Source organism: Bombina bombina, chromosome 7, assembly GCF_027579735.1.
Source record: "Bombina bombina isolate aBomBom1 chromosome 7, aBomBom1.pri, whole genome shotgun sequence".
Lineage (NCBI taxonomy): Eukaryota > Metazoa > Chordata > Amphibia > Anura > Bombinatoridae > Bombina > Bombina bombina.
In genome coordinates this window covers 268,977,300-269,002,520 of record NC_069505.1, presented here as the reverse complement: position 1 = coordinate 269,002,520, position 25,221 = coordinate 268,977,300, and the positions used below count along the sequence as shown (strand labels likewise).

General features: G+C 37.8%; 1 protein-coding gene across 1 annotated transcript in view; it reads left to right on the top strand.

The window, feature by feature from the left end:
• Positions 1-25,221, top strand: part of CACNA1D (calcium voltage-gated channel subunit alpha1 D) — a 764,995-nt gene that overhangs the window by 633,970 nt on the left and 105,804 nt on the right. The window contains 5 exon segments of the mRNA XM_053689359.1: positions 765-892; positions 3,185-3,281; positions 9,480-9,582; positions 11,376-11,477; positions 15,518-15,648. Of these exon segments, the coding sequence (XP_053545334.1) occupies positions 765-892; positions 3,185-3,281; positions 9,480-9,582; positions 11,376-11,477; positions 15,518-15,648 (561 nt within the window).

Below are 25,221 nucleotides of genomic sequence, written 5' to 3'. Positions count from 1 at the left end.
CTTTTGGTTTGTGCAACATTTTGACTTTTGTGCCAAAAAAAAGCTGTCAGCCATTTTTATATAGTGTCCAAGTCAACCCTAATCCAAACAAAAACACCAATGAGCTGCTTTGACTCCACCCCCCTAGGCCACACAACCACATACACTGAATGCAGCAACCAATCACAAATACCCATACTTCCCTGACTCCACCTCCAGCCTCCCATAAACACATTCACATATCTTATGGGTCGATTTATCAAGCTGCAGCGGACAGGGGTGCACATACGTGCCCCTGTCCACCGCAGCTCGCCTCTGGCGGGCTGAATTCCGCTGCTGGAATTCAGCATTGCACACGAGCACTATTTTGTGTTTGCGTGCAGTCCCGCCTCCTGCCTGTGCACAGCCAATCACGCACGGCAGGGGCTGCTAATCTTCCTGATTGGACGAGGCCGGGAGATTGAAATTCGCCACCTAAAAGGTGGCGAAAGGTTAGGGAAGCAGCGCTGCTTGTTAAATACGGACTGTAGGTTCTCTTGTGAGAACCTGCAGTCATAGGGAGAAGAAGGGCTTGATAAATCGACCCCTAAGTGTTGGGAGGTATCGATGCACCAATGAGCACAAATAATAATGGTGAAGCCATCGTGGGTGCCAGAGAAACTGTTACTTCTATGTGTTAGAATTTATTCAGTATAACAATATTCACATCAAAGAACACATAGGAGAAATGGATATGTTTACTAATGTCACTGCAGTGTAATTAAATACTTTATTTCATTTTTTAGATCATCAACCTTTTTGTTGCTGTTATTATGGACAATTTTGATTATCTTACTCGTGATTGGTCCATACTGGGCCCCCATCACTTGGATGAATTCAAAAGAATATGGTCTGAATATGATCCGGAGGCTAAGTAAGTTACTGAGCAGCTGTTTGTCATTAAATTATCTACATGTGATAAACTTACCAACATAGGGGGATTCGGTTCATTTAAAGGGACATTAGTTATTTTGTTCTTCTGTTCAATAAACAGATAGCAGCTTCTTTTTTATGAATATTTCTATCCTTTATAAAAACACTTTATGCTTTTTTTATGCTTCTTGGTTATTCACTTCCCACCAACAGAGTTCTGGGAAATGTCCTTATCAGCCATTTAGCAATTTTCTCAAGGGATCAGATGTGCACACTCATTGGGCTCCATTTATCAGAGCTGTGGACAATATCTCAACCACCTCATAGCTGTTAGATTAAAAACAACCCAGGCTGAGCCTTACAGGATGATTGGGAAGCCGTATTCTTGAGCAACAATTGGTTGCATGAGAGAGGGGGACAAGGCTGCACAAGGAAGCTCTTCTGCAATAACTGCGGGCGACAAATGTTGCCTCGCTTACCCCAGATGCAGTTGGACAAGTCCCCTGAGCATATGGGATATTAAAACTATTGGGTCCTAAAAAAGGGAATAGTTAAAGGGACAGTAAACACCTCAATATATTAATATAAATTGTTTAATTACATGTAGAAAAACAACTTTGCAATATACTTTCATTATTTATTTTGTTCTCCTTTCCTGTAATTTAAATCTGAATACTGTGGACTTTCCAACTCTTGTTAAACATGGAAGTGCAGACACAGATATATTCTACACACTCATTGGCTGCACACTCTAGTAAGCCTTTTATAACCATTCCTAATTGGCCGCAGCAGAAAAGGTAACCTAAGTTACAATATGGTGGCGCCTACTGCATTATGGACATTCATTTTAACCTTATTTTTTTCAATATTTAAACAACTAATATATTTGTTAAAAATGCATGTACAGGTGGCCCTCGTTTTATAATGGTTCAATTTACACCGTTTCAGAATAACAACCTTTTTTTCCAGTCATGTGACTGCTATTGAAAAGCATTGAGAAGAAGTGCATTTATTAAAATAGCCAGTAGGTGGAGCTGTCCGCTTGTGTTGCAGCAAAGTAAGCTGAAATTAATCAGTTTAACCAGACCTGAACTATCGAGCAGATTTCAAAGGAACAAGATCTTCCTGTCTATAAATCAGTCCAGATTGGAATGCATAGAAAGAACTGTTTGCAGAAAAATGCAAGTGAAGTCTGTGTTGTGTGATTATTTTATTAGGTTTATAATGCTTAGCAAATGTTTTTGTTCATTTAACTTAGTTTAATTATATATTCTGTGTTGTGTGATTATTTTATTAGGTTTATAATGCTGTTTAGCATTTAAAGTCTTCATTTCAAAGCTTTAAAAATAATGTATTAGATGTTACTTATGACAATTTTGAGAGGGGCCCTCACTTCCCATTGACTTAAATTATAAACTGGGTTTCAATTTACAACGGTTTCGATTTACAATCATTCCTTCTGGAACCTAACCCTGGCGTAAACTGAGGGCTACCTGTACAATGTATTCTCAGGCTTATTTTTGTTCTGAATACATTAGAATTCAAGCAATGGTTTATTTAGTGTTTAATGTTCCTTTAATTATAGTCAGCATGCTATTGGTTTTATAAAAAAAGTATCCAAGGTTATTTAATGCTTTACATTTTGAAAACTGTGCCTAAATTATTGATTGTAATCTGATTTTGTAAACAGTTCCTGAAATAAACAAGTTGTGTGCTAGATTATTACATTTTTTGTAAGGTACGCATGGGCTTTAGGATCATTTGTGAAGCTCAGAATGCAGAAGATGGCGGCCACTCGCGGCATTCATCTCTTTTCGGAGTTGGATTTATTATTGTAAAGATTCAACAGACTAAGATCTGTGCAAATTAGTGTGTTGAACTTTCACAAGAAAAAATCCGGCTCTGAAAAGAGAAGAATGCAGAGAGCGTCCGCCTTCTTCCGTATTAGAATCATCAGGAATGACCCGAATACACGTGACTAATGTCAAGTATATTTCCTAACATAGAGATCAATCACAATTCCTTAGAAAAACACCATTAAAGTTCATGTGGATTGTTGTAGATAGATCATTTGATAAGTTTTGTGATTGACCCTTATATTATTTTAATATTATTAATTGTGGATATGGGAGCCTGACAGAGCTCAGAATCCGAGACTGTCCTGTACAAATCGTGACAGCTCGGAGGTCTGTGTCCCTTTATAACTACCATATCTCCAGAGTTAAGACAGGTCTGACCATTTAATACACAATGTTGTAATGGGTATACAGTAAATATGTTGTCTTTAATATAGAGGAAGAATAAAACACCTTGATGTGGTCACGCTCCTGCGACGTATTCAGCCACCACTTGGCTTTGGAAAATTATGTCCTCACAGAGTCGCATGTAAGGTAAGAGACCTGCAATATTATTCTTATGATACCGAAATTAACATTGCATCTCTATGTCATTTTTATTTACTAATTTGCATTTATTTTTTTTATTTGATGTTCAAAGTAATCCTTGTTTATCCTACAGGTTAAATGTAGTAGAGACACACAGAAGAATAAGATGTTAAACACTGTAACTTTTATGTAAAATCTATAGCAGAGCAGTTATGTCACACTATAAGGTGGTTTGACATCCTACGTGAGGTCTGTTCTCCAGATCACACCATGATCAGAATTTTTCTATCTGTGAAATGAAGGCGGTTTGGTGGCTGATGGGGTCCTGTCACTTTATAAGCAGCAAAATGTTTTCAGAATTATCTTCCTATATATTATGTTTGTGAATTAAATCTTGTTTGTAATTAGGTGATAATCTCTGCCCCAAAAATGTAAATAAAACAAATTGAAGGAAACATTAAGAGCTATCCCTTTTAGGGAACACAAAAAAGCATCTTGTAGGCACACACTCAATAGTCCTATAAATCCAATGTTGATGGTAACTAATATGATTCCATAATAGCCTTTTATAAAGCATTGGGTGAAATGCGCATCAGACATGAACCATTGCTCCTGACTTGTGTAATTTGTTTACTGTGGTTTGCAGAAAGTTTTTTTTGTTTAGATTTCAAATTGCTATATATTTTTTTTTTGTTTCACTGGTATATTGCACACTGATAGACTGGAAATAATTAGTGTTTGTGTGGATCAAAAAGATATAGCCCTAAGTCATCTTGATTGTCCCAGCTTCTGATATATTCATAATGTAAATATATAGAGACCTCAACACACTCAAATGAATGGGTTAAGCTGTAATTGACACGTATGCACTATAATCTGATTGGTTAATGGATTTTGATTTGAGTGTAGATTGATTTAAGCTTCCCAGTTCAGTAGCATCTATTTTTTTTTTATTCTTGATTTTTATGTAAAAATAAGTGTTTTCAATGTTTTGTTTTGTTTTCTATTAAAAGTTAGTTTTTATTATAAGCAGCTTAGTTCAGTCTCCAATTAAAAACTAGTTACCATGGGGGCGTGTCTCTGGGCAGCACCTTGAGTGGTTGCAATATTGGTTGCTCTGAGTGAAACGCTGATAATATGCCTTTTATCTGTGTCTAAGAGGATCATCCATCTACCTCACCCTGATACCTAAGGAATATACATCAAGCTGAATTGAATGGTACCACAATATTGGGAATATCACTCTGAATAACCGATCCAGAACATTGAGGCCTAAGGCAGGCTCTACAGTGAGAGGCTCTCAACACCCCCCCCCCCCCCCCCCGGTATCTTGTAAGCTGGGTATGCAGTGTAATATCACTGAAAAGGTCACTACTATCAAAGCATCATGCAAACATTGGAGAATAAGCAGATTATTGCCATGCTGAGCTCAACCTTGGAGACCTACCGGATTCAGCTATGTGACCACATAGAGAGGGCATTCCGAACTGATTTCATCTGCCACATGAAAACAGAGGAGCATTCGCAAGCAGTAAACCCACCTAGCTGTCGTCGGGAGACTTACATGGAGGGGGAGCGTGGCGCCGCAGCTGCCGGCAGTGGCATAGAGATCAAAGTTATTTCTGACCAACATGGGGCGAAGGAACGGCAGAGAGTTTACATCGCTACTACAGAAACCGCATCATACAGGGAGTGCAGAATTATTAGGCAAATGAGTATTTTGACCACATCATCCTCTTTATGCATGTTGTCTTACTCCAAGCTGTATAGGCTTGAAAGCCTACTACCAATTAAGCATATTAGGTGATGTGCATCTCTGTAATGAGAAGGGGTGTGGTCTAATGACATCAACACCCTATATCATGTGTGCATAATTATTAGACAACTTCCTTTCCTTTGGCAAAATGGGTCAAAAGAAGGACTTGACAGGCTCAGAAAAGTAAAAAATAGTGAGATATCTTGCAGAGGGATGCAGCACTCTTAAAATTGCAAAGCTTCTGAAGCGTGATCATCGAACAATCAAGCGTTTCATTCAAAATAGTCAACAGGGTCGCAAGAAGCGTGTGGAAAAACCAAGGCGCAAAATAACTGCCCATGAACTGAGAAAAGTCAAGCGTGCAGCTGCCAAGATGCCACTTGCCACCAGTTTGGCCATATTTCAGAGCTGCAACATCACTGGAGTGCCCAAAAGCACAAGGTGTGCAATACTCAGAGACATGGCCAAGGTAAGAAAGGCTGAAAGACGACCACCACTGAACAAGACACACAAGCTGAAACGTCAAGACTGGGCCAAGAAATATCTCAAGACTGATTTTTCTAAGGTTTTATGGACTGATGAAATGAGAGTGAGTCTTGATGGGCCAGATGGATGGGCCCGTGGCTGGATTGGTAAAGGGCAGAGAGCTCCAGTCCGACTCAGACGCCAGCAAGGTGGAGGTGGAGTACTGGTTTGGGCTGGTATCATCAAAGATGAGCTTGTGGGGCCTTTTCGGGTTGAGGATGGAGTCAAGCTCAACTCCCAGTCCTACTGCCAGTTTCTGGAAGACACCTTCTTCAAGCAGTGGTACAGGAAGAAGTCTGCATCCTTCAAGAAAAACATAATTTTCATGCAGGACAATGCTCCATCACACTCGTCCAAGTACTCCACAGCGTGGCTGGCAAGAAAGGGTATAAAAGAAGAAAATCTAATGACATGGCCTCCTTGTTCACCTGATCTGAACCCCATTGAGAACCTGTGGTCCATCATCAAATGTGAGATTTACAAGGAGGGAAAACAGTACACCTCTCTGAACAGTGTCTGGGAGGCTGTGGTTGCTGCTGCACGCAATGTTGATGGTGAACAGATCAAAACACTGACAGAATCCATGGATGGCATATTGGTCACTGATTTGTTTTTGTTTTGTTTTTGAATGTCAGAAATGTATATTTGTGAATGTTGAGATGTTATATTGGTTTCACTGGTAAAAATGAATAATTGAAATGGGTATATATTTGTTTTTTGTTAAGTTGCCTAATAATTATGCACAGTAATAGTCACCTGCACACACAGATATCCCCCTAAAATAGCTATAACTAAAAACAAACTAAAAACTACTTCCAAAACTATTCAGCTTTGATATTAATGAGTTTTTTGGGCTCATTGAGAACATGGTTGTTGTTCAATAATAAAATTAATCCTCAAAAATACAACTTGCCTAATAATTCTGCACTCCCTGTATGTTCCTGAAGCTGCGACAATGCAACAGCGATCCTCGCATAGACAGGCCCAAGCTACACCACTCTTACCACTACTATGGAGGAACCCGGACCATAGCTTCCCCCGCACTGCGACGAAAGATAGGGGAGAGGTCATGCAGATCTCATTTGGAGTAGCCCGATATGGGTCAACGCCCCACACGCTATTAAACAAAGCTTTCTCAGAAACTCAGGGCTCATCAGGGTACAACAATCGTAGCCAACATTTCCTAAACCTAACACTGTTTTCAAAAATTGGAACTTATCTGGGAACTTTCTAAAGCTACAAGGCCCTACCTGTACCGCGACATTGGACATAAGGCTCCAAAAAACCGGAATAGGTTAGACTCACCGTCTCCCATTATAGCACAGCTGAGGATTCCTGTGTACATCAGGAAAGGTCAGATATAGGGCCGTCCTAAATAAAAATGCCCAAATAACTTCTCACTAGGACACGCTACACTGAGATAAGTGCCGGATAATATTCTACATTGAAATCTGTTTAGGAGCAATGCCCTACAACAATAATTGCCTGAGAACCCCTATATTCCTCAGGAACTGTTTTGTATTTTGTGTACTGCAACCCTGAAAGCAGCTGTCTAAATACTATCTTGAAGAGTGGCATACTGTATAGTGATTATCACTTGTTACTGTTTTTCTATGCTGTTTACTGTGGGGTAATCTCTCTCTGTTAACACTTCATTAGGTTTTCCCAGTAGATCCCCTTTAGCACATTCCTTTATCCTCTGTCCATGCTGTAGTGATTGATTGGTAATTCCACGCATGAGGTTCCCTTACCTTTTGCCCCCCCACAAACTAAACCCAATCATGACCTTTGAGAACATTCATGCTAACAGAAACAATAGAGTTATAGGGCTAATTATATATCTTGGCTAACAATGGGCCTTTATTTTTCCCCTTGATAGTTGTGCCCTATACAAAGTTGCTTAAACCACTAGAAGAGTCTCGGCAGCAATGTAATACCCACTATTTACCACAAGAGGTCTATATAGGTAACTGGGCATTTGGCTGTGAACAATAACAATCCTACATACTGCTCCACGCTAAGTACTATGTTCCTGTTGCCCCATCCTGATATATCTCATATAGTCTCCAGGTTCTAAAAGATGAGCTGCCTAACTCATAATTTGTTCTCTGTTTGTTTTTTGTTTTTTTCTGTTTGTTGGTTTGTTTTTTGTTTTTTAATATATGTAACTCATCATTGCAACTATTATCTTACTATACCCATATCACATTGAGACTCATTGGTATTATCCCCTTTTTAGGCAGTTACTATGACTGCTCCAATCTGACCTACCCATTCAGTCATGTTACTTTCTCACTCAGGGTATGTCTCCTGTACTTTCGACAATAGTTTTAATCAGCTTGTACTTTCTAATACCTAACCCATTCCACAGTTTGCATGTGAATTTCTTTCTCAGTTACAATTTTCACCTACAATCACTTAGGCCCATGAGTGGCCATCTCATAAGCCAGTAATCCTCTATTTTACACCACAAAATGTTACCAGGTCCATGAGTGTCTTAAGAGGATTCCATCATAGTATTAAATATAAAACATGAGGTTCATTTATATGTGCGGTATCTAAGTCGTTGAATGTGGCTATCTTTTAGGTTAGATATTTTAACGTTGAATTTTCTTTTTCTATTACTTGCCATGATTAACTAATATGTTTCATCCCATTCATTGTGTAGGCAATGGACTATATATATGCACTTGATGGGATACAGTTTCAATGCAATTCCTACTAGTAGTTATTCGGCCTAGTTCTTTGATTACTAGATGATTGCTTACTGTTTCCTTAACGATGTACTTAATTAAGTTGACACTTTCTGTTCACATACCTGTGGTCATTGTGACTTAGATGCATATTTTATTAATGCTGTTATGATTCATACAAACCTTGTTAATAAAAAAATTAAAAAAAAATAGTTACCATTTACAATGGATTAATATAACTGGTAATTGTGTGCCTAGATGCTGCTTCTATTTCATTATCATGCTTTGATATACTTGTCATTGCCAGGTGTATCCAGCACCTCCTACACATATTTACAAACATGAATGATATCCTCTGAATAAAGGTGTCCTGGAAGCTGTAATCAGACTGATATATATTAAGACTTTATATCTTTTTTGTAAAATCACCACATATGCATATTAATGCACAATGAAATATTTATCAAAGCTCGCAGGTCTTTAATAGGTTTCACAAACCTTGGTGCTTTACATAATTTGCCAAATTACATTCTGTTACCCGCTCCGTGTTCTCCCCATGACCTAATTAATGGGTACACCACCCAGCTGATTTTATTGACTACCCGGCTAAAATGTAAGGCAATATTGAGGTACATTTTTCAATGTTTGCTGCACAAATTATAATTAAATCAAACTATGTTCAATTATACAATAAATTTGTTCTTTGAATAGTTTATGTAACATTTATAAATAACAGACCATTTTTATAATTGCAAAGTATTACATTGCACCCACCCAGCTAACTTCATAAAGAAAACTAAGCTGGCAAAAGTTTCTGTGGAGAACACGGTCAGAGGATAGCAAACTACGGGCCATTTTCTGCAGTGCAACAGTCCCACCCACCCGCACTCCCTCCCGCCACACCCACTCCCTGCCACCGCCACCACACTCCCATCTGGGTACGCCCCGTGACACCCGCTCCTGCCCACTGACTGATCCTTCCTTACGGCCAGGTATGGTTGTCCTTGCGCAGTCTCTACTGTGTATGACAGCGTCAGACAAACATACCTGGCCTTTTATATTATAGGATTGTGTTTATAAAAGCACATTCTGTATCACAACATAGGAGTGCTGTATTTGGCATATTTGGATAGGTTCTGAGAGGGATAGTATACAAATATGAAAACCATGATTGATTGCTGCATGTACATGATAAACCTTTTCTGTTGTTTATTTTTAATGTATTTATAGAGATTGGTGGCCATGAATATGCCTCTCAATAGCGATGGGACAGTAATGTTTAACGCCACGCTGTTTGCACTTGTTAGAACTGCGCTAAAAATCAAAACAGAAGGTAGGTGTGAAAAGATCTGTCTGTCAAATGATGTGTTTACAATGCAGCTCTGACACTTTATTAATTTGTACTTTCATACGTTTATCACTTATGAAACCAATAGTAATGAATAGCATTTCACTATTAGGTGACACACTTTTACTGTGATACTCTAATTAAAAGAGTGATATAAACTACAGGGACCACTAGAACTTTATCACCCTTACAGGGACACTGTGCACAAAAAATTCTGTCATCCGTTTCAAGGACCAGTATCTAAATGTGTTGTATTTCTTTTTATCAAGTGAAAAATGTAAATGAAAACATTTTATATTTAAAATTAAAACTAATACAGCTGTATCAGTTGTGTATTTCCTGCTAATGCTCATTGGCCAATATTTACTTGGCCATTTTTAGGAGCAGACAAATGGGACAGCTGCTTAGGCTCCAGGAGCGGGCTGTGAATGGCTGTAAAATAGTGCTCTATAAATATCATTGTTTTGGAGTGCAAGAGCATACACAATGTTGAGAAGCAGTCTGTGAACATACTCTATACCAGTGTTTCTCAAGTACCCGTAACAGGTCATATTTTCATTATAGCTAAACTGGAGCACAGGTGAAATAATTAGCTGATAAGTGAGAGCAGCATAGTAACCATGGTTACTGATCAGCTGATTATTTCACCTGTGCACGGGTTCAGCTATAATGAAAACCTGGACTGTTGGCGGCACTCGAGGGCCGTGGTTGAGAAGCACTGCTCTATACCAAGAACTGTATCCCTTTCATGACTGTCTTGCTGATTTTGCAGATTTTGACAGAAGCTTGTGCCTCTTAAGAAATTCTAGACTACTCGTTTATTGACTGCAGTTAGCAGAGAGTACAATCTTGTTTGTTAAAAAGTTTCCATTGGGGTTAGTTTATTGTCATATTCTATGTAAGCGGTATTGAGACAATGGCAACCATACATGTGAGCAGGGGGGGATAGTGTTGGCTCCTGTAACACTTGCTTCTCTCCAGTATCATGATGTGGGTCTATGGTTCTAGGCTTCTATTGTCCTAGCCTGGGACAAAGGGTGCACAGAGCTTTTGCATCTGGTGGAAGAAAGTCAACAAAAGTTTGACCAATTCCAGGGGGTTACACAGGTTAGGTATTGTACAGGGTCACTGTTTGCTGTGCTGCACTGCTAGACTTTGACAACTGCCAGACTTGCCAGACTTATTTCTTGTTGCCTGAGATGCAGCTGCACAGTGCACATGCTTTTTAGTCCATAACTCAGCTGCAGAGCGCCAACTCATGCACATTCATCAGCATGCGCTATCTGAGCCAGCGACACTGGGGATTAGAACAGTGTGTGCAATACACTTATGAGCAATGACTTGGGTATAATTGTGTAAGCCACTAATTAAAGGTAGACAAATCAATAATTTTGTAAAGCAGTGGAAAGCAATAAAATTAAGGTATAAATAGATGAGCTGCAAAAAAAATGAAATCATATAAATTACAAAGATTATATTTCTATATAAAAGTTTTAAAAGCTCATAAGGTCAAAGTCACTATTATGTTTAGTCATTCAAACTCCAGTCCTTCTAATGGTTTTGTAAAGAGTAGTCATTTGACATTTCCCATCTATCACTCTTGTTCTTTAGCTTTTTATTGTCTACTTTTGTTATCTCTCCAAATTAGTTAAACCCTCCAAGTGTCTTTCATTTAAAAATCCTGTACCTGTTTGATGTAAAGGCATTGTATAACAACACATGATAAACCTTATTACAAATTACGCCACTGCTCTAATCATTTATATGATGTTGAACAGGTAATTTAGAACAGGCCAATGAAGAACTGAGGGCGGTGATAAAGAAAATATGGAAGAAAACCAGCATGAAGCTCCTTGATCAAGTTGTCCCTCCTGCAGGCGGTCAGTCTGAATATAATAATATGTATAATAAGCACAGGATTTTCTAAACCTCGTAATGTTTCAGCAGAAAAAACAGATAGTTTGCATGCAAACTAACCTACTGACAGCCTTGTACCTAATGGGTTGGACTATTAATTTCATTGTCCATCATTTCATGGAATACATTTACTATACAATACTGACGCATATTAACAGCTTTGAACATAATATTTTTAAATTTACTTAAAGGGACAGTCAACACTAAAATTGTTATTGTTAAAAAAGATAGATAATGCCTTTACTACCCATTCCCCAGCTTTGCACAACCAACATTGTTATATTAATATACTTTATAACATTTATAAATGTTATATTAATATACTTTATAATATTTATAAAATGTTGTATTAGCTTTTCACAACAAGAGACTGCTAGTTCATGTGGGCCATATAGATAGCATTGTGCTCATGCCCATTGAGTTATTTAGGAGTCAGCACAACAGAGCACTAATTGGCTAAAATGCAAGTCAATAGATAATAAAAAAAAAGTCATGTGATTAGAAGGCTGTCAGATGATGCTTAGATACAAGGTAATCACAGAGGTAAAAAGTATATTAATATAACAGTGTTGGTTATTCAAAACTGGGGAATGGATAATAAAGGTATTATCTATCTTTTAAAACAATAACAATTCTGGTGTAGACTATCCCTTTAATACATATTTTTAAAATACTAAATTGTAACCTTTTGTTTATATACTGTATATATGTCAGATTCCTATCATTTGTATTTATTTTTTATTAAATATATTATCTAATGTCTAATGATTTACTATATTAAATGTACAGTACAATAGAGAACTTGCCTTATTTACAAATTACATGGTTGTAATTTTAAAGCAACAATAGTGGAAACTAAATCCAGCCTAACTATTCTAATACTAATATTATATATATTTTCTGAAATCAGTGTTAATCCTATTAAAGCCCATACTGCATTTCAGTGGTTCTGGATATTGTCTCAGAAATTCCAGCTACACACAATGACACCAGTTTTATTAGTTAAAATTATAACTGAAAAATATATTTTGATATATGGTTTAAAAAAGAACCACAAATCTGTATTTAAAATTACCTTTATCTACGTAATGATATGCAAGTTTTCTATTATTGTTGAAATTAAATTACATTTTAAGTGTTATTTCCTAATTAACTTAAGTTGGGTATATTATTTGTAGATCGTTTTTCAAAACCGTTTTTCAAAACCATAAATGTAATAGTGTTATACTGAACAAGTCAATTTTTATATGTGCTTTTAATGTGTGTTTATTTACAGTGTGCCTTAGTTACTGCTTTCTTTTAACTGTCTTATGTTTTAAAGGTGCAGAATCCATTCTATTTCACCATCCATACTGATACATTAGCTACATCATCTATAGTAGGGATGCATGTTGATCAATTGATAATTGTGTAGCTCACTCTACTTTTATAGTCTTAATGCAGCTTTAAGGAATGGTCAGGTCTGGAAGCAGCTTGAGGAACCAAGTCCAGGTGGTGATGGAGGCTGAGCATTATGCAGGTGACATTCTCAGTCTACTTAGGGAGAGCATGCTGGCTACTCTGCTCTTCAGCATGATAAAAAAGCAGCATTTGCTGTGGCACTAGGCTAGGGAAGCCACTCTCACCATCGAAATGAGAATGCAGAGAGCAAACGTGCTACAAGATTAAAATCAAAAGGAAAGCATATTACTCAACTGATACTGCACATTTAAAACAGTTGTTCTGTCTTACTCTAAATGTTTTAGTCTGACACCTTGACTGCTTGCATGGCATTACTGAATTGCTTTGTTATTGTTGTAACTATGTGCTTAAGCTTTTTTCTGCAGCCTATATTCCTTTCAACTATCCTCTCAGAATATTCTGAAGCAATTCTGTTTTAGGGTGGTGGCATGGAACTAGTGTTATCTCTTGCCAGCTGTATTCCCCTACCTTTTTTTAAATCAATACAGATGCATGCTTCAGAATAAAGTATTGGTAGCATATGTGCCTGCATGAGTATGAGACCTGTAGAATCATATGAATCAATGTTAAATCACTTTCCACCCACCATTTTAAATTAGGGCTTCCCTAATTTAAAAAGTTGCTGATGGTAAGTATTTAAAAACAACACGTCCCTTTTAATGATGTTAAAGGTGCATCCAAAGCACTACATTTTAATCCTGTAATAGAACCCCCCATCATTTTCATGATAGATTAAGTAGGATAAATTTAATAATAATTACATTGTTTATTTAGTAAACAGATTAATTCCTGCACTCTCCTCCTATACATATATTTTCCAATAGTAAAAGCTTAATCAGTGCTAAATCTACATAGTTTAATATAACTCTTCATTAATTGATATTTCAATACATCTTATATTTTGCACGTATATGTAGGACTGTTAATTTTTGAATAGCCATTAAAGGGATACTAAACCCAATATTTTCTTTTATAATTCAAACAGAGCATGCCATTTTAAACAACTTTCTAATTTACTCCTATTATCAATTTGTCTTTGTTCTCTTGAGATCTTTATTTGAAAAAACAGTAAAGACAGTTTAGGAGCCGGACCATTTTGGGTTCAGTACCCTGGATAGTGCTTGTTGATTGGTGGTTACATTTAGCCAACAATCAGCAAGCGCTACCCAGGTGCTGAACCTAAAATAGGCTGGCTCCTAAGCTTTACATTCCTGCTTTTCAAATAAAGATACCAAGGGAACAAAGAAAATGTGATGATAGGAGTAAATTAGAAAGCTGCTTAAAGTTGCATGCTCTATCTGAATCATGAAAGAAAAAATGTGGGTTTAGTATCCCTTTAAAGTGAAAAAAATTGCATGCTGGGTCATGTGACTACAGCTGCTAATTGGTTCAGTAGCCATATCTGCTATGGACAAGTAGTTCTCAGAACTAACAAACAGTAATTTAACTTTGGATTGAACCCCTTTGCAGGGGTTGAAGACATAAACTAACAGGTTTTATAGTCCTATAATGACAATCTCTAACAAATAAGAGCATGTATTTTTAAAATTTATTTTTTTACTAGAAAAGCCCTTTAATATGAACATAATTTTTTGGTACATAATACATAGAACTGGAAGATTAAAAAGTACCATAGCTGATTTAAGATTTATTCTTCATGAAAGCTGTAAATAATATTAAAATAGGTAAGTGTAATCAATATAACAATTTATTTTATTATTAAATAGATGTGCAATATTAAGAGATAACAATTAAAAGGATAGGAAAGTCAAAATTAAACTTACATGATTCAGATAGAGTAAAGAATTTTAAGGCACTTTTAAATTAGCTTTTATTTTCAAATGTGCTTCATTCTCTTGGTATCCCTTACTGAAAAAGAATATGCACATATCCTACACTAGAGAGAGCTAGCTGCTGATTGGTGCCTGCACACATTTGTCTCTTGTGATTGGCTAACTAGATGTGTTCAGCTAACTGCCAGTAGTGCAATAATGTTCCTTCAGCAAAGGATAATAAGATAATGAAGCAAATTTGATAATAGAAGTAAATTGGTTTGTTGTTTAAAACTTTGGTTTACCCAAATCATTAAATAAAATGTTGGGGTTTCCTGTCCCTTTAAGTATTTATTTCACAAATCTGTATTTTTAATAAACATAGAGTAAAATAGTCTGTTTTTTCTGTACATGGTATACAAGTATCCTTATCCAATAAATTTGTATCTAATTATTAAAAAAGTTTTATTCCCCATAATTTAATTATGAAATACGTAAACCATTTTGAAATAATATTTCCCAGCATTACCAATGCACTGATGGCATGATAAGATTCACCTAACAGAACCCATAAATAACATTTAATGCCAGCTCACACCCTGACTCGAACTGCCTGCTTTTTAATGTTTTTGTGCCAGAGTTAGTGTACCATGTTGTAAGCGTCGTTGCTTAGCAACAGCTGCCTTCATCTCATTTATTTTCAGCCTCAGATGTAAGTGAATAGTGCAGTGAATGTTGCTGACTTGGGAAAGATTTGTCTGTTTATTTAGATGATGAGGTAACCGTGGGGAAGTTCTATGCCACCTTCCTGATACAGGACTACTTTAGGAAATTCAAGAAGCGCAAAGAACAAGGACTGGTGGGGAAATACCCTGCAAGGAATTCTACAGTAGCTTTACAGGTGAATGTTTGTTTTATATATACATTACTGTAACTAATCCAATCTAACATCCCCCATGTTATTAGTGTTCAATGTACTGGATGCAAATCAAATTAAAGGGGCAGTTTTCACCAATTTTTATATTACTGCATGTATAGACACCATTATAAAGAAGAATATGCACAGATGCTGATCTAAATAAATCCACTATAAAACCTTTTAAAAATGTACTTAGAAGCTTCCAGTTTCGCACTGTTGATAAAGTTAGGCTGGGACACCCACTTAAAGGGGCTGAGAAAGCAGTAAGAGCAGACACTCCCCTCCACCCCTTCCCTGCATATAAAAAGACAGGTAACATAAACTGGAGCCAGTCTGAGTCTGTAAACGCGTGTATACATCTGGCACTGTGGGGCTTGGTTAGGAGTCTGAAAATCAGCACAATGTTGTTATAAAAAAATAAGCAAAACTATAGATTGTTACAAAAACACTCCCAGATGGGCTATATAAATTGATCATGTACAAAACATTTATGCAAAGAAAAATGTAGTGTGCAATGTCCCTTTAATAAATAAATGCAAATGTTTACGGTAAGTAAGAGATGGTATCTGTGGATTTTGTTTCATTATAAAACAGTAAATACAAAAATTTCTTTTGTTTTATTATAGAATGACAGATCAGCCAAGTCTTAACATTTTTTTAAACAAAGTAACATCCTTTTTTTACTGCGATTATTTTTCAATAACCAAACTCCTCTCACCATTTGCCTTATTTGCAGAAGCCAATCTGAGCTTTAGTCCACAGACAACAAGGCTAGCCACTGTCATAAAGTTAGTTTAAAGTGCAGTTGTTATCTGATTTAAACTAATATGTAGAAGGGTTAGCCCTGGGAAGTCAACAAGGTGCATTTCAAGTTTTGATAATTAGAAATTGCTCTATTTTCAGAGCTATGTTACATGACAATGGGGCAAAATAAATAATACACGTTACAAAATTGTTTCATTGTGTATAACTAAACATTTTGTATAAAAATCTCAAGGTGTTAACTGTACCTTTTAATGTGAAGGATCTTTATTTCTTCATTAGCTCAATGCAGTGGTCTTTTTTTAAAGGGCTTAGTTGTTTATACATATATATATCTAGGCAAGTATCTCCGCTTGCCTAGATGTGCTAATTGCCTGTGCAATACATTTTATTGATTTACTTTTGCGATATGGAGGATTTTAATCTCAAACTTTTATCTCCACCATTATTGTAATGAATATATATATATATATATATATATATATATATATATATATATATATATGTTTGTATGTAAGCCTAGTGACATAGAACTTGTAAAGAGAAAAGAGGTATTATTCAACCTTTGAATAGTAGCTCTAGGAATTGTTTTAGATGTGTTCTGTGGTCTCCAATAAAATAACTTATGTCCTAGTGGATATTGATGTGGAAATAATTACATTTGTATGTCATTGTACAAATATAAGGCATTTGGTATAGGTAGCAATATATGTATGTGCTGGCTTTTGAAGCATCGTTATACTTGAAGCCGCCATCTTGAGAAAGACATTTTCATGCATCCTGTGACAAAAACAGTGCGCATTCACAGATCTGTGATATTACTGGATTTTTAGCTTGCAGAATAGATAGTAGTAGGTTTTCATTTTTTACAATTTTTAATACACTTTAAAACTTATATAACAAATCTAAAACGTTCTTGTGAATAATATATAGTAATACAACCACTGGAAATATGCACAGCTCCCATTCTGTATTGTGCAGCTAATGTGAAGTGCATATTACGGCTTGTCAAAAAGACAGCAATGTCACTAATTGCCAAAGTGCACCGCTTCAGTCACAAGCTTCAAGAATACTTACAAGATGGCGGCTCCCAGTGTGAAGATGTAGAGCTTTACTAACCAGCACTTGTAAAGAGTTAAAATAAGAGAATGTCTTAATATAGTAGCAAGCATATGAGCAAATCCAATAGCATGGTGAGTAGCAACCATTCCAATGCACTTGTTTTCAGTAGTTCAATGTCACTTTAAATAACTTGGAGAAGAGCCTCTTGAGCTTTACATAGTGGCTGCACATATATGCCACTTGTCAATGGCTTAGCCAAATGTGTTAAGCTAGCTCACAGTAGTGCAGTGCAGCTCCTTCAACAAAGGGTACCAAGAGAATGAACCAATTGGAAAGTTGTTTAAAATGGAATGCTCTACCTGAATCATGAAAGAAACATTTGGGGTTTCATATCTTTTTAATGGGACAATCTAATGCAAAAAAAGCCATGCTCTTATTCAGTACTGCATGTGATCTGTGTATTGTCAAGCCTAGATAACTAGATGTTTGACCCCATGTAGGTACAGTAAGCAAGTGTTCTGTGTCTGAATTCCTATCTTGGCACTATGAGCAAGTGGTCCATAACTGTATTATACTCTAGGTACAGTAAGCAAGTGGTCTGTGTCTGAATACCTCTTTAGGCAATGTAAGCAAGTGGCTGGATTCTACCCTAGGTACAGTAAGCACATGGTCTATGACTGGACTCTACTCTAGGTACAGTAAGCAACTGGCCCATAACTGGATTCTACTCTAGGTACAGTAAACAAATGGCCCATAACTGGATTCTACTCTAGGTACAGAAAGCAAGTGGCCCATAACTGGATTCTACTCTAGGTACAGTAAGCAAGTGGCCCATAACTGGATTCTACTCTAGGTACAGTAAGCAAGTGGTACATGACTGGATTCTACTCTAGGTACAGTAAGCAAGTGGTACATAACTGGATTATACTCTAGGTACAGTAAGAAAGTGGTACATGACTGGATTCTACTCTAGGTACTCTAGGTGTGTTTGCATATATATAGTGTCCCATATCCCTGCAATTAAAGTACCAGTAACAGGGGATCAGGATATCCTAATATAGAGTATATACCCTTATTTAAAAATATATATATATATACACACACACACAGTGTGTGTGTGTGTATATATATATATATATATATATATATATATATATATATATATATATATATTGGTGGGGGGGCCGCAACATTTATCTTCATGACTGAATTCTACTCTAGGTACAATAAACAAGTAGTACATGACTGGATTCTACTCTATGTACAATAAGCAAGTGGTACATGACTGGATTCTACTCTATGTACAATAAGCAAGTGGTCCATAACTGAACTGTACTCTAGGTATACAGTAAGCAAGTAGTAAATGACTGGATTCTACTCTAGGTAAAATTAGCAAGTGGTCCATGACTGGAATCTACTCTAGGTGCAGTAAACAAGTGGTACATGACTGGATTCTACTCTAGGTGCAGTAAGCAAGTGGTCCATAACTGGACTGTACTCTAGGTACAGTAAGCAAGTGGTACATGACTGGATTCTACTCTAGGTACAGTAAGCAAGTGGTACATGACTGGATTCCACTCTAGGTACAGTAAGTAAGTGGTACATGACTGTATTCTACTCTAGGTACAGTAAGCAAGTGGTACATAACTGGATTCTACTCTAGGTACAGTAAGCAAGTGGTAAATGACTGGATTCTACTCTAGGTGCTGTAAGCAAGTGGTACATGACAGGATTCTACTCTAGGTGCAGTAAGTAAGTGGTACATAACTGGATTCTAATCTAGGTACAGTAAGCAAGTGGTACATGACTGGATTCTACTCTAGGTACAGTAAGCAAGTGGTACCTAACTGGATTCTACTCTAGGTACAATAAGCAACTGGTACATGACTGGATTCTACTCTACGTACAGTAAGCAAGTGGTACATGACTGGACTCTACTCTAAGTACAGTAAGCAAGTGGTACATGACTGGATTCTACTCTAGGTACAGTAAGTAAGTGGTACATGACTGGATTCTACTATAGGTGCAGTAAGCAAGTGGTACATGACCGGATTCTACTCTATGTACAGTAAGCAAGTGGTACATGACTGTATTCTACTCTAGGTACAGTAAGTAAGTGGTACATGACTGGATTCTACTCTAGGTACAGTAAGCAAGTGGTACATAACTGGATTCTACTCTAGGTACAATAAGCAAGTGGTACATGACTGGATTCTACTCTAGGTGCTGTAAGCAAGTGGTACATGACAGGATTCTACTCTAGGTACAGTAAGCAAGTGGTACATAACTGGATTCTACTCTAGGTACAATAAGCAAGTGGTACATGACTGGATTCTACTCTAGGTGCTGTAAGCAAGTGGTACATGACAGGATTCTACTCTAGGTACAGTAAGAAAGTGGTACATGACTGGATTCTACTCTAGGTACTCTAGGTGTGTTTGCATATATATAGTGTCCCATATCCCTGCAATTAAAGTACCAGTAACAGGGGATCATGATATCCTAATATAGAGTATATACCCTTATTTAAAAAAAAAAAAATATATATATATATATATATATATACACACACACACAGTGTGTGTGTGTGTGTGTGTATATATATATATATATATATATATATATATATATATATATATATATATATATATATATATATATATATATATATATATATTGGTGGGGGGGCCGCAACATTTATCTTCATGACTGAATTCTACTCTAGGTACAATAAACAAGTAGTACATGACTGGATTCTACTCTATGTACAATAAGCAAGTGGTACATGACTGGATTCTACTCTATGTACAATAAGCAAGTGGTCCATAACTGAACTGTACTCTAGGTATACAGTAAGCAAGTAGTAAATGACTGGATTCTACTCTAGGTAAAATTAGCAAGTGGTCCATGACTGGAATCTACTCTAGGTGCAGTAAGCAAGTGGTCCATGACTGGATTCTACTCTAGGTACAGTAAACAAGTGGTACATGACTGGATTCTACTCTAGGTGCAGTAAGCAAGTGGTCCATAACTGGACTGTACTCTAGGTACAGTAAGCAAGTGGTACATGACTGGATTCTACTCTAGGTACAGTAAGCAAGTGGTACATGACTGGATTCCACTCTAGGTACAGTAAGTAAGTGGTACATGACTGTATTCTACTCTAGGTACAGTAAGCAAGTGGTACATAACTGGATTCTACTCTAGGTACAGTAAGCAAGTGGTAAATGACTGGATTCTACTCTAGGTGCTGTAAGCAAGTGGTACATGACAGGATTCTACTCTAGGTGCAGTAAGTAAGTGGTACATAACTGGATTCTAATCTAGGTACAGTAAGCAAGTGGTACATGACTGGATTCTACTCTAGGTACAGTAAGCAAGTGGTACCTAACTGGATTCTACTCTAGGTACAATAAGCAACTGGTACATGACTGGATGCTACTCTACGTACAGTAAGCAAGTGGTACATGACTGGACTCTACTCTAAGTACAGTAAGCAAGTGGTACATGACTGGATTCTACTCTAGGTACAGTAAGTAAGTGGTACATGACTGGATTCTACTATAGGTGCAGTAAGCAAGTGGTACATGACCGGATTCTACTCTATGTACAGTAAGCAAGTGGTACATGACTGTATTCTACTCTAGGTACAGTAAGTAAGTGGTACATGACTGGATTCTACTCTAGGTACAGTAAGCAAGTGGTACATAACTGGATTCTACTCTAGGTACAATAAGCAAGTGGTACATGACTGGATTCTACTCTAGGTGCTGTAAGCAAGTGGTACATGACAGGATTCTACTCTAGGTACAGTAAGCAAGTGGTACATGACTGGATTCTACTCTAGGTACAGTAAGCAAGTAGTACATGACTGGACTCTACTCTAGGTGTAGTAAGCAAGTGGTACATGACTGGACTCTACTCTAGGTACAGTAAGCAAGTGGTACATGACTGGACTCTACTCTAGGTACAGTAAGCAAGTGGTACATGACTGGACTCTACTCTAGGTACAATAAGCAAGTGGTACATGACTGGATTCTACTCTAGGTACAGTAAGCAAGTGGTACATGACTGGATTCTACTCTACGTACAGTAAGCAAGTGGTACATGACTGGATTCTACTCTAGGTACAGTAAGCAAGTGGTACATGACTGGATTCTACTCTAGGTACAATAAGCAAGTGGTACATGACTGGATTCTACTCTAGGTGCAGTAAGCAAGTGGTACATGACTTGATTCTACTCTAGGTACAGTAAGTAAGTGGTACATGACTGGATTCTACTCTAGGTACAGTAAGCAAGTGGTACATAACTGGATTCTACTCTAGGTACAATAAGCAAGTGGTATATGACTGGATTCTACTCTAGGTACAGTAAGCAAGTGGTACATGACTGGATTCTACTCTAGGTGCTGTAAGCAAGTGGTACATGACAGGATTCTACTCTAGGTACAGTAAGCAAGTGGTACATGACTGGATTCTACTCTAGGTACAGTAAGCAAGTGGTACATGACTGGACTCTACTCTAGGTACAGTAAGCAAGTGGTACATGACTGGATTCTACTCTACGTACAGTAAGCAAGTGGTACATGACTGGATTCTACTCTAGGTGCTGTAAGCAAGTGGTACATGACAGGATTCTACTCTAGGTACAGTAAGCAAGTGGTACATGACTGGATTCTACTCTACGTACAGTAAGCAAGTGGTACATGACTGGATTCTACTCTAGGTGCTGTAAGCAAGTGGTACATGACTGGATTCTAGTCTAGGTACAGTAAGCAAGTGGTACATGACTGGACTCTACACTAGGTACAGTAAGCAAGTGGTACATGACTGGACTCTACTCTAGGTACAGTAAGCAAGTGGTACATGACTGGATTCTACTCTACGTACAGTAAGCAAGTGGTATATGACTGGATTCTACTCTAGGTACAGTAAGCAAGTGGTACATGACTGGATTCTACTCTAGGTACAGTAAGCAAGTGGTACATGACCGGATTCTACTCTATGTACAGTAAGCAAGTGGTACATGACTGTATTCTACTCTAGGTACAGTAAGTAAGTGGTACATGACTGGATTCTACTCTAGGTACAGTAAGCAAGTGGTACATAACTGGATTCTACTCTAGGTACAATAAGCAAGTGGTACATGACTGTATTCTACTCTAGGTGCTGTAAGCAAGTGGTACATGACAGGATTCTACTCTAGGTACAGTAAGCAAGTGGTACATGACTGGATTCTACTCTAGGTACAGTAAGCAAGTGGTACATGACTGGACTCTACTCTAGGTGTAGTAAGCAAGTGGTACATGACTGGACTCTACTCTAGGTACAGTAAGCAAGTGGTACATGACTGGACTCTACTCTAGGTACAGTAAGCAAGTGGTACATGACTGGACTCTACTCTAGGTACAATAAGCAAGTGGTACATGACTGGATTCTACTCTAGGTACAGTAAGCAAGTGGTACATGACTGGATTCTACTCTACGTACAGTAAGCAAGTGGTACATGACTGGATTCTACTCTAGGTACAGTAAGCAAGTGGTACATGACTGGATTCTACTCTAGGTACAATAAGCAAGTGGTACATGACTGGATTCTACTCTAGGTGCAGTAAGCAAGTGGTACATGACTGGATTCTACTCTAGGTACAGTAAGTAAGTGGTACATAACTGGATTCTACTCTAGGTACAATAAGCAAGTGGTATATGACTGGATTCTACTCTAGGTACAGTAAGCAAGTGGTACATGACTGGATTCTACTCTAGGTGCTGTAAGCAAGTGGTACATGACAGGATTCTACTCTAGGTACAGTAAGCAAGTGGTACATGACTGGATTCTACTCTAGGTACAGTAAGCAAGTGGTACATGACTGGACTCTACTCTAGGTGTAGTAAGCAAGTGGTACATGACTGGACTCTACTCTAGGTACAGTAAGCAAGTGGTACATGACTGGACTCTACTCTAGGTACAGTAAGCAAGTGGTGCATGACTGGATTCTACTCTAGGTACAGTAAGCAAGTGGGACATGACTGGATTCTACTCTAGGGGCTGTAAGCAAGTGTAACATGACTGGATTTTACTCTAGGTACAGTAAGCAAGTGGTAAATGACTGGATTCTAGTCTAGGTACAGTAAGCAAGTGGTACATGACTGGATTCTACTCTAGGTACAGTAAGCAAGTGGTACATGACTGGATTCTACTCTACGTACAGTAAGCAAGTGGTACATGACTGGATTCTACTCTAGGTGCTGTAAGCAAGTGGTACATGACAGGATTCTACTCTAGGTACAGTAAGCAAGTGGTACATGACTGGATTCTACTCTACGTACAGTAAGCAAGTGGTACATGACTGGATTCTACTCTAGGTGCTGTAAGCAAGTGGTACATGACTGGATTCTAGTCTAGGTACAGTAAGCAAGTGGTACATGACTGGATTCTACTCTAGGTACAGTAAGCAAGTGGTACATGACTGGATTCTACTCTAGGTACAGTAAGCAAGTGGTACATGACCGGATTCTGCTCTATGTACAGTAAGCAAGTGGTACATGACTGTATTCTACTCTAGGTACAGTAAGTAAGTGGTACATGACTGGATTCTACTCTAGGTACAGTAAGCAAGTGGTACATAACTGGATTCTACTCTAGGTACAATAAGCAAGTGGTACATGACTGTATTCTACTCTAGGTGCTGTAAGCAAGTGGTACATGACAGGATTCTACTCTAGGTACAGTAAGCAAGTGGTACATGACTGGATTCTACTCTAGGTACAGTAAGCAAGTGGTACATGACTGGACTCTACTCTAGGTGTAGTAAGCAAGTGGTACATGACTGGACTCTACTCTAGGTACAGTAAGCAAGTGGTACATGACTGGACTCTACTCTAGGTACAGTAAGCAAGTGGTACATGACTGGACTCTACTCTAGGTACAATAAGCAAGTGGTACATGACTGGATTCTACTCTAGGTACAGTAAGCAAGTGGTACATGACTGGATTCTACTCTACGTACAGTAAGCAAGTGGTACATGACTGGATTCTACTCTAGGTACAGTAAGCAAGTGGTACATGACTGGATTCTACTCTAGGTACAATAAGCAAGTGGTACATGACTGGATTCTACTCTAGGTGCAGTAAGCAAGTGGTACATGACTGGATTCTACTCTAGGTACAGTAAGTAAGTGGTACATGACTGGATTCTACTCTAGGTACAGTAAGCAAGTGGTACATAACTGGATTCTACTCTAGGTACAATAAGCAAGTGGTATATGACTGGATTCTACTCTAGGTGCTGTAAGCAAGTGGTACATGACAGGATTCTACTCTAGGTACAGTAAGCAAGTGGTACATGACTGGATTCTAGTCTAGGTACAGTAAGCAAGTGGTACATGACTGGACTCTACTCTAGGTGTAGTAAGCAAGTGGTACATGACTGGACTCTACTCTAGGTACAGTAAGCAAGTGGTGCATGACTGGATTCTACTCTAGGTTCAGTAAGCAAGTGGTACATGACTGGATTCTACTCTAGGTGCTGTAAGCAAGTGGAACATGACTGGATTTTACTCTAGGTACAGTAAGCAAGTGGTAAATGACTGGATTCTAGTCTAGGTACAGTAAGCAAGTGGTACATGACTGGATTCTACTCTAGGTACAGTAAGTAAGTGGTACATGACTGGATTCTACTCTATGTACAGTAAGCAAGTGGTACATGACTGGATTCTACTCTAGGTGC